Source organism: Cannabis sativa, chromosome 1 (genome assembly GCF_029168945.1).
Source record: "Cannabis sativa cultivar Pink pepper isolate KNU-18-1 chromosome 1, ASM2916894v1, whole genome shotgun sequence".
NCBI classification, from domain to species: Eukaryota; Viridiplantae; Streptophyta; class Magnoliopsida; order Rosales; family Cannabaceae; genus Cannabis; species Cannabis sativa.
In genome coordinates this window covers 27,988,339-27,999,241 of record NC_083601.1, presented here as the reverse complement: position 1 = coordinate 27,999,241, position 10,903 = coordinate 27,988,339, and the positions used below count along the sequence as shown (strand labels likewise).

The following is a 10,903-nucleotide window of genomic DNA, read 5'->3' as shown; positions in this document are numbered from 1 at the left end:
TTTGCATCGCTTCATATCGTATTCTTGAATCTCCATCATCAAGAAAACTCAAGTTCCAGAGAAAAGGTTTTGATGCAAAAAATTGGAAGATCATACCAATCTAAGGTTATTACAAAATCGATTCTATGGACTCTGGTACGCTTCCGCTATTCTTTAATCTTATTGTTTGATTCTCTTGAATTAATTAGGGCTATATACAGATTTACAGTATTTTTAACATGTAGTATCAGAGCATCCCTAAATTAATTTTTGAGAATTTATGGTAGTATTGATCTTCCATTAAATTATTGTTTTTGCATTTAGAATATTTTGTAAATCATGCTATAGTATCTATCTGCGATTGAAGTTCAATCGTAATCGTTGTTATATATATAGTATCTATCTGCGATTGAAGTTTATTTTTGCGTATATATATTGCTGCGATTGAAGTGTTTTGTGTAATCAATCGTTTGATTACTGTAATACTGTATATATATATCTCTCCGAAGGAAAAGACAAATTTAAGTCTTTTATTTTATATATAGTCAAAATGTCAAAAGAAATTATATATATATTGTGTGTGTGCATTCTGTGTGTGAGCATGTGATGCATTTAATATAAATGTTACAGTATTTTTGATTAAGTCAGTGCGATTGAATTGTTACAGTATGTTTTGGTTTGTTCCCTTGCGAGAGAGAATGCATGTGATGCATTTCCTTTCTTTTGCTTTATTATTATTATTATTATTTATTAATATTATTATTTTATTAATATATAATAATTTTAAAATAATAATAATAATTCAGTAACAATTAATTCAAATTTTGGTTTAAAAATTTATTAAGGATATATAATATTTTAGTTAAATTAATTGAAACAAAATGTCACCAAAGTGATCTCTTTTGTGTAAATTAATTTAATAAAAATATTATGATAATTGTGTGTATGTAATTCATAAATTTATTAATTAACCCAAAGGTGAGTTAATATTTGGATGAATTTCATGCATGTTTGTGGTGATAAATGTGTGACAATTATAAGGTATCTTGTGTGAATAATATGTTAGCCCAAAGATTGCATATTGTTTGACATAATTTATTGTCAAAGTTTGATCACTACAACAAGAGTACCGCTTACAATTAATATTACTGTCCAAAGACTTAATATTAATGTTGTGTTTGGTATCTTGAGATGGAATTAACCATTATTTGAATTTATTGTTTTATTCGGATTCTTATATGAGCATGTTATTTATGTAATTGTATTGTTCTTTTCAGCTGTTGCTAGTGTATCTGCTAACCTTAATTCGGTACCGGTCCTTAATGGTAATAACTTTAAGGACTGGAAGGAGAACATTTTTATTGTTCTTGGCTGCATGGATCTTGACCTTGCATTAAGGATGGATCGTCCTGCTTCTCTTACGGATACCTGTACCTCCGAGCAAAGGAGGATTTATGAGAAGTGGGACCGTTCAAACCGCATGAGTCTTATGATCATTAAGCGCGTTATACCTGAGGCTTTTAGGGGTGCGGTGTCCAAGGAGGTCACCGATGCCACAACTTTTCTTGCTGAAATTGAGAAGCGCTTTGCGAAAAGCGATAAGGCGAAAACAAGTACTCTTTTAAAGAAACTTATTTCCATGAAGTTTAAGGGCAAGGAAAACATAAGGGAGTACATTATGGAAATGTCTCACCTTGCTTCAAAGTTGAAGACACTAAAGCTTGAGCTTTCGGATGACTTGCTTGTGCATTTAGTGCTTATCTCTCTTCCTCCACAATTCAGTCAATTTAAAGTCAGTTACAACTGCCAAAGGGAGAAATGGACTCTTAATGAGCTCATTTCATTTTGTGTTCAAGAGGAAGAAAGATTGAAGCAAGAGAAGACTGAAAGTGCTCATTTGGCAAGCACCTCTAAGGATAAGGGCAAGAAAAGAAAGAATGAGGCTGCTAAGGATAAAGGTCCTGCACATAAGAAACAAACTCAAACCAACAGTGATGATGGTTGTTTCTTTTGCAACATGAAAGGACACATGAAGAAGGAATGTGCTAAGTATATTGCATGGCGAGCAAAGAAAGGTACATTTCTTACTTTGGTCTGTTCTGAGGTAAATTTAGCTTCAGTACCAAGAAACACTTGGTGGTTAGATTCCGGTGCTACTACTAACATCAGTGTTTCTATGCAGGGTTGCCTGAGTTACCGAAAGCCAAATGATGCTGAAAGAAGCATTTATATGGGAGATGGCAAGTCGGTAAATGTGGAAGCAATAGGGCATTTTAGGTTGTTGTTAAGTACTGGTTACTATTTGGACTTAATAGATACTTTTGTTGTACCGTCTTTTAGACGGAATTTGGTTTCTGTTTCTTGTTTGGACAAATGGGGTTATTGTTGTTCATTTGGAAACAATTACTTTAGTTTATCTATTAATTCAAATACTGTTGGAACTGGTTCACTTATGGTTTATGACAACTTATATTTGCTTGACACTGTTGCTTCTTATAATGAAACCTTGAATGTGGAATCACGTGGTACTAAGCGTAAAATGGATAATGAAAAATCAAGTTCCTTATGGAACAAACGGTTAGGTCACATCTCTAGAAATAGAGTTGAGCGACTTGTGTCTGATGGAATTTTAGATTCAATTGATTTTTCAGACTTTGATGTTTGTATTGAATGCATCAAAGGCAAACAGACCAAAACAAAAAAATTGGGTGCGAAAAGAGCTATAGATGTTTTAGAGTTGATACATACGGATATATGTGGGCCATTTCCTACACCTTCTTGGAATGGTCAACGATATTTTGTATCATTCATAGATGATTACTCAAGATATGCGTACCAATTTCTACTTCATGAAAAGTCTCAAGTGTTGGACGTGTTCAAATCTTTTAAGGCTGAAGTTGAGAATCAACTTAGCAAAAGAATAAAGCAAGTCAGGTCTGACCGTGGTGGTGAGTACTATGGCAGATATGACGGATCAAGTGAACAACGTCCAGGACCTTTTGCCAGATATCTAGAGGAGTGTGGAATTGTCCCACAGTACACTATGCCGGGATCTCCTAGCATGAATGGTGTTGCTGAAAGACGAAACCGTACTCTTAAAGATATGGTAAGGAGTATGATCAATCATTCAACCTTACCGGTAATCACTCTGGGGAGAGGCACTTAAGACAAGACCTACATTTTGAATAGGGTACCAACTAAAGCAGCCGCAAAAACACCTTATGAGCTTTGGACAGGGCGAAAGCCCAGTCTTAAGCACTTTCATGTTTGGGGATGTCCAGCTGAGGCTAGGCCTTATAGGCCAAATGAAAAGAAGCTGGAACCTAAAACTGTGAGCAGCTACTTTATTGGATATTCTGAACGATCCAGGGGTTTCAAGTTTTATGATCCCAAAGTAAAAAATATATTTGAAACGGGAACTGCAAAGTTCTTTGAGGATATTGAGTTTGGGGGGAGAAATACGGTTAAAGACTTTATTTTTGAGGAGGATTTAGAATCACCCACTTCTCTTGAAGATGAGTTGATTCCTATTCCAATAGTTGCTTTTGACAATATTCAGGATTCCATTCCTAATATTGATCAAGTTTTAGATCAAGAGCAACCAAACATAGTCAATCAAACCCCAGAGGTACAAACTCAACAACCTCAAGAACAAGTGCTTTTGCGACGGTCCACTAGAGAAAGAAGAAATGCTATTAATCCAGATGAATACATAGTGTATCTTCAAGAACATGAGGATGGCATTGGAATGATGGAAGATGATCCAATCAACTTTCATCAGGCCATGAAAAGTTCTAACTCTCAAAAGTGGAATGATGCCATGAATGAAGAGAATAAGTCTATGCAAGACAATAAAGTTTGGGAAGTTGTCCCATTACCAGAAGGTGTAAAACCAATTGGTTGTAAATGGATATTTAAAACCAAGAGGGATGAAAATGGTAATGTGGTGAGGTTTAAGGCACGTCTTGTAGCAAAAGGCTATACTCAGAAAGAAGGCATTGATTATAAAGAGACTTTCTCTCCGGTTTCATCAAAAGACTCTTTTAGAATAATAATGGCAGTTGTTGCTCACTTTGATCTTGAGTTACATCAGATGGATGTTAAAACAGCGTTTCTCAATGGCGACATTGATGAGACAATTTATATGGAGCAACCAGAAAACTTTGTGGTTGGTGACCCAAAGAAAATGGTTTGCAAATTAAAAAAATCCATCTATGGACTCAAGCAAGCTTCCCGTCAATGGTACCACAAATTTCATCAAGTGGTTCTCTTATTTGGTTTTGAGATGAACGCTGTTGATGATTGTGTGTATCATAAGTTTAGTGGGAGTAAGTGTATATTTCTGGTTCTATATGTCGATGACATATTGCTTGCCACTAATGATATAGGCTTATTGCACGAAACCAAGAGATTTCTATCGAAGCATTTTGAGATGAAAGATCTTGGTGACGCCTCTTTTGTTTTAGGAATTCAAATACATCGAGACCGTTCTCGGGGTATTCTTGGATTATCACAAAAGAGCTATATCGATAAAGTACTCAAACGGTTTGGCATGCAAGATTGTAGACCAGGTGATACCCCTATCGTTAAAGGAGACAAATTTTGTCTTAAACAATGCCCTAAAGGAAGCCTTGAAATTCAAGAAATGCAAAAGATTCCTTATGCTTCAGCTGTTGGGAGTCTTATGTATGCTCAAGTTTGTACGCGTCCGGATATAGCGTACATTGTTGGAGTGTTAGGCAGATACTTAAGCAATCCAGGAATTGATCACTGGAAAGCAGCCAAAAAGGTTATGAGATATTTGAAGAGAACAAGAGAGTACATGCTCACATATAGGAGGTCAGATCACTTTGAGATCATTGGATACTCTGACTCTGACTTTGCGGGATGCCAAGATAGTAGGAGATCTACTTCGGGCTACATATATCTGTTAGGTGGTGGAGCTATATCATGGAGGAGTGCAAAACAAACACTCATAGCTTCATCCACCATGGCAGCAGAATTTGTTGCATGTTATGAGGCATCCAACCATGGTATATGGCTGAGGAACTTTGTCACTGGGCTGCGCATTGTGGATGGAATTGAAAGACCACTTAAGTTGTATTGTGAAAATAAGTCAGTTGTATTGTATTCCAACAACAATAGGAGCTCGACGAAGTCAAAACACATTGACATCAAGTTCCTTGTTGTAAAAGAAAGGGTACAAAGTGGGCAAATTTGTATAGAACACTTAGGTACAAACTCCATGATTGCAGACCCCCTTACTAAGGGTTTGCCACCTAAGGTCTTTCACGAGCACACTGCTCGTATGGGTGTTTTAGATTATGAGGATATCTAGATTCAGTGGGAGTTTGTCTTTAGTGTGTTTTATTTGTTTTATGAAACATGTGTATTTGGATATTTTTCTGATCAGAAATTATGTTATTCAGTTTATTACACTTTGTACATTTAAGCTAAAGTTTTGATCTCCATAAAGTAAAGTAGGACCAATTGAAAATTGACATGAATAGATCACCATGCATGTAATTTTCATACCACATTATCATGATTGATCTATGTCATTTGGCTATATTGATGTATGTGACCATTGATGGGTTTAGTTGTGATTGATACAACGAAAATCGCTTTGATCCTATGTTGATATAGTTAATGGACGAGATTGCACATGCCTATGGTTATGATGACAAAGTTATGAGCTCAATAAGGGTAACACATTTATATGTATACATATGTGACCCAGTGGGAGATTGTTAGAATTTATTGGGGTCACAATTGTATATATAAAATGTGTGTTGGGTCATCAAATAAATAAGTCAAATTTATGTGGTCTATTTTGGAATAAAATTTATGACTTAAGGGCATGATTGTTATGATTTTAATATGTGGATACCAATTAGACAATTTCTAATTTGATGAGGGGCCAAATTGGAAATAGTCAAAAAGGATTAATTTAAACAGGTATTGGTCCCCATTTTTGCATCGCTTCATATCGTATTCTTGAATCTCCATCATCAAGAAAACTCAAGTTTCAGAGAAAAGGTTTTGATGCAAAAAATTGGAAGATCATACCAATCTAAGGTTATTACAAAATCGATTCTATGGACTCTGGTACGCTTCCGATATTCTTTAATCTTATTGTTTGATTCTCTTGAATTAATTAAGGCTATATACAGATTTACAGTATTTTTAACATTACCCTGATGGTGGGTCTTTTAGCTCCGCCTATTGCCGAAGCTATCACTATGTTAGTTGGGTTGCAATTGTGTTCTCGTACGTCTTGGATATCGTAATATTGAGACGGAGATGGATCAAGTTGTTACAAAATTCGTGATAAAAAGAGAGGCTTGTCTGGTAGATTACGGTTCGGTTTTACAAAATATTTATTTAATTTGTGATAAGCTTTGAGTTTTTGTTTACAAACTATATAGCTCATAATCTTATCAAACTTGTTCTCTTTCTCTTGATGGCCACTTAAATTTATGTAAGTCTTCCCACCTATTTTAACATTGGCCTAATAATAATTATCTTTCATTTGAAAAAAAAAATAATTATAATAGTGAGATATAAGGTAAGAAACAAATGAAGTAAAGTTCTTGGTGAATTCTAAACTAGTCCTACTGTACAAGCTGTAGTAGTGTTTTTTTTTCTGAATGAAAAAGTTGTAGTAGTACGTAGTTGAAATACGTGGACAAGAAAGAAAGTCCTCTTATTTGTTTGAGAAATATCTTTATGTTTTTATTTGTATACACCAAAAATAAATAAGAGATTAAGTGTATACAAATAAAAATGTAAGAGGTTTTGTCAGTAATTTTTTTAATATTTTTTAGTTAAGACTTCTGTGAACTCATTGAAGGACACGAAGTAGCTGAAATATGTGGACAAGAGAGAAAGTCACTCTGTACGATCGAACACATTGAAGGAAGGACCCGAGAGAATTAAACATATTAAATATAAGCGCATTAATTTTGGTCTCATTATAAGAAATCGGTACGCGTTTTGTTTTTTTCTAAAATGAAACCCTGACATTATAAGCATCTAATTAACCGGGTAGGTACGGTACCTACTACCTTTATTTAGGTATGTCAAAAAGATCAATTGAGATTCACCTCTGAAACATTCAGATACTTATTGAATTTTGGATCAGATTCGTTCCGCCCGAGCGAACCCACATATAAAGGTGGGCAATCGCCTTTGAACAAAAAGAATAAATTTTTTTAAATTAGTTACAATATATATTTGTAATAAAAAATAGCATTTGTAAGTATAATATTAATTTTGGTATAATAGTTAAGCTATTTAGCATACAGTTTAGAGGATCAGAGTTTTAATCCTACCAAAAATATTTTTTTCCTTTTTAAGTTTATTTTTGTCCCCCCTCACTTATTAAAAAAAATTACGTTCCCCTCACTTTAAATCCTAGGCCCGCCACTGCCTTGTAGTAAGAAGATTTCTTATAAGTTTTGAATGGTTGGTGCTTAGAGGTGAGGACAAGTAGGTGGTGTTGATTATAATTGTTTTTGACTCAAATAAAACTTGATTTTATTCGGACATCTCGAATCTTTAAACTTAAATTTAGTGTTAAAATAACACTAAAAAAGTATAATTTTAATATTAATAATTTTTTTTATTCCAATCACAACACTAAAATTTATTTTTTATTATTATATTATTTTATTAAACTATCTCTCATTATAATATGTATATAAACATAAAAATTTAATCATAAACACATTATTTTAATATTAAAAACTAAGAAAAAAAATTTAATGTAGTCTATAGTGTCCCACTATTTTTAGTGACACTATAGACTCTCACATATGTAGGATGACATTTAGAGTTTTATTGGAATAATTTTGTATCTAAACTCTACTATTTTTGAGATTTTAGTGTCCCATTAGATAAATCGTCAGAAAGCCGCTTAATATCGAGATGTAAGTTGGTGTTGACTAAAATATGACATACTAGGCAACTAAACCGTACTTTGCGCGGTCTTGTGATTTTTTTTTTTTATGAAATAAATTAGTTTATAATATTAATAAAAATTTAAATGCATAAATTATTTATTTTAAAGAACGTGATTGACTAATTAATATTATAAGTTATAATATGTAAAAGATAATTTTAACAAAATAATATATTATTGTTGACCGAGGTTTTCGGCAACTAATAAAATATGAATATAATAAGGAGCTATAAGAAAGCGAGATGAAGACTTTTTACGTGGTTGGGGCGTTAATGAGCCTTAGTCCACGAGCCACTGATATTTATGGATGTCTTTAATACAGATCTTACACTTGGGAGAATGTTTCTCTCTTTAATACAAAGAATGTTCTTGGTGAGTTTTTTCTCTGTTTGCTCTTAAGGCCCAAGATTCTCCGACCCCATTAAATGAGCTTGAAAGGGGGTATTTATAAAGGTTGTTTTAAAGGGGGACAATCCCTAGAATTGTACTTACACATGTGTCCGTAAGTATCCATAAAGTTGGGCATTTCCGATGAATATACCATGGGTGCCGCATGGTCAAATCCCTGTGTGCCGTAGGTTTTTATGGAGAATGTCCTTTTTGTCTTATGATTGACGTGACTCTTCGCAGAGTAGCCGTCGCTAGACTTAAATGATCATTACCGTAGCGTCATTGCCGTCGTGGATGTGCCGTCGACTTTATTGCGTGTACAGTCCCAACACGCTTCCTCCCATGCGGCATTAAATGCGACTTGATGTCTCGGGAGAGACCTGACACATCCCGGAGTGCCTTTGAGCTGTGCTCGCTTCCGGGAGTACCTTGTACTCCGGGTGCATCTTCCGGGACCCATGCGAATAGCGCTTCCTGGTGTCATACAAAGACTTAGCAGTTCTTCTCAAGTAATTTGATCCACGTGTCTCTTCCTGACTGGTCCACGTATATTGGGCGATTTTAGGAGCAACATTTACCCCCCAAGCCTTGTTTACTTAGTAAAAATAAATCAAGGCTTGTCTAAGTATCTCCAGTTGACTCCTCGTTTCCCCGGCTCGAGTCTCGAGCGCGTGGGGGGCACATTAAATGATGGTATTTAATGCGATAATACGTTTGTTCGTAGGAATGTTTCCAGCCGCCTCTGGGCCTTACGATACGACGTGGGGCGCGTGAAGGTGTGTCTAATAATGGCATTAAATGCAGTGATTCACTTTTGCAGAGGCCGATTCGTTTCACGCCCCATGATTGATGCGGCGCATTGATGGTGTCAGGCGGATACTCAAACGTTTGCACCGCCTTAATGGCGGATTGATCTGACCCGTTGATCTGTTGGGAATTCGAATCGTGCGCTTCCCCAACCGTACGATTGGTAGGTGAAGACGCCTGTTCCTCATGCATTTTTGCCTATAAAAGCCACCACCTTTCCTTCATTTCGGTTACTTTCCATTCCTTACCATTTTTGCTTGAATTTCTCAGAGAGAAAATTTCCTCAAAGTAGCACAAACCGTCTTAACACTTGAACATTTTCTGTAGTCTTCCAAAGGTTCGATTTCGCTGCTTCTCAACTCTCGCTCAACCATACCCGCACTCCCCCGCTCAACAATCAACCGTAAGTTTTTCGAATCTTTAGACTCTAGCATGCTTACATTTGTTTTGTTTGTTTTCTGGGTTCGTACTCGTAGATTTTCGGAGTGTGAGTGTTTCGAGCTCTTCGAGTTCGTCTTACGCTTTACTGTATTAGTTGTAGTCGTACAGTTTTGTTTGAAGAAGGCCGTGTATCCTTCGTTTAGCATTCGCTTAGGGCATAGGAAGACCTTTTCTTTTTGCAAAACCACTTTTACTGTTATTTTACTGCACCCGACACTCGTTCGTGGATTCTCTTTCGAGTTTCCTGTGTGACACGTGTCCGAGTGGGCCTCTTTCCACGGTTAGGGGACCCCCACTCCCTTTTTCCGGTTTAGGGTTTGATATGGGGCCTAATCGCCGGGTTTTTTTCTTTTCGTTTTTCTCGAGCATATCATGTCCGCTTCGGCTCAAAGTCCTCGAAGAAGAAGGGGAAGAGTATTGCCACCCCGAGGAGGTTTCTCCGGGACCCGTTGCCCGCAGCGGTACAAGTCCCGCGCCACCGGCCGGGGAGGCGCCGAGCTTCGATCGACCCCGACCTCGCCCTCACCACCGGAGAACATCATTAACGTAGCCGGGAATCAAACCCTCTACCTCGTGACCTTCCACCGCCTCCTCGTGACTCCTGAGACACCCAACCTCAACTATGATGGCTTCGGGCTTGGAGTCGACCCATTTGATGGCCGTGCTATGCTCCCGCCTCCAGACTATTTTGTTGATTTTCTTGTATTTGTCGGCCTTGCGCCATACCAACTTATTCCTCAAGCATACCGCCCGCTCTCGGCTTATTTATTTTTATGCCGCACGCGGGCCGGGGTCTCCACCGCGGAGATTTTATATTTTACGAACTTGTATCCGTCCCCAAGAAAGGGGACAAACTTAAGGACGGCTTATGGGTTCCGGATCCACCCCGCTAACGAAGGGGTGGTTCCGTATAATGTGCGTACTCATGTTAAGGAGTACCGCCACCGATTTTTCTTCTCCTCCGCTTTAGGGGCCGTGGACCATCCGGAGTCGCTCACGGAAAGTGGGTGCGATCCCACCTTACCGCCGTGACGCTCACCACTCGTGCGTTCCTTCGAAGGGCCCAAGCCTTCGCCTCTTACGACCATGCCGATCTTGACGTCGGGGCTCGGTCACCACGGAGAATTGCGTAAAGGCCAAACTTATCCTTTCTCACCAATCCGTGGATGACTCCAACCTTTCCAAGGTTATCCGCCCTAACGTGAGGGCGCCTGCCGGCGGAGAAGGCCTTCCCGGGATGAGCTTATTGCTACGGCAGAGAAGAAGTACCAAGATTATCTCTACCGGAAGGCCCAGGAGAAGGCGTATTCCAAAGCTGCCCAG

At 37.5% G+C, this 10,903-nt stretch overlaps 1 protein-coding gene across 1 annotated transcript; it reads left to right on the top strand.

The window, feature by feature from the left end:
- The first annotated feature begins 1,595 nt into the window (after positions 1-1,595).
- LOC133029191 (uncharacterized) lies at positions 1,596-2,380 on the top strand. Its single transcript, XM_061101683.1, has 2 exons — positions 1,596-2,054; positions 2,162-2,380. The coding sequence occupies exons 1-2, from the start codon at positions 1,619-1,621 to the stop codon at positions 2,188-2,190; spliced, it is 465 nt and encodes a 154-aa protein (XP_060957666.1). The 5' UTR covers positions 1,596-1,618; the 3' UTR covers positions 2,191-2,380.
- Positions 2,381-10,903: the final 8,523 nt, after the last annotated feature.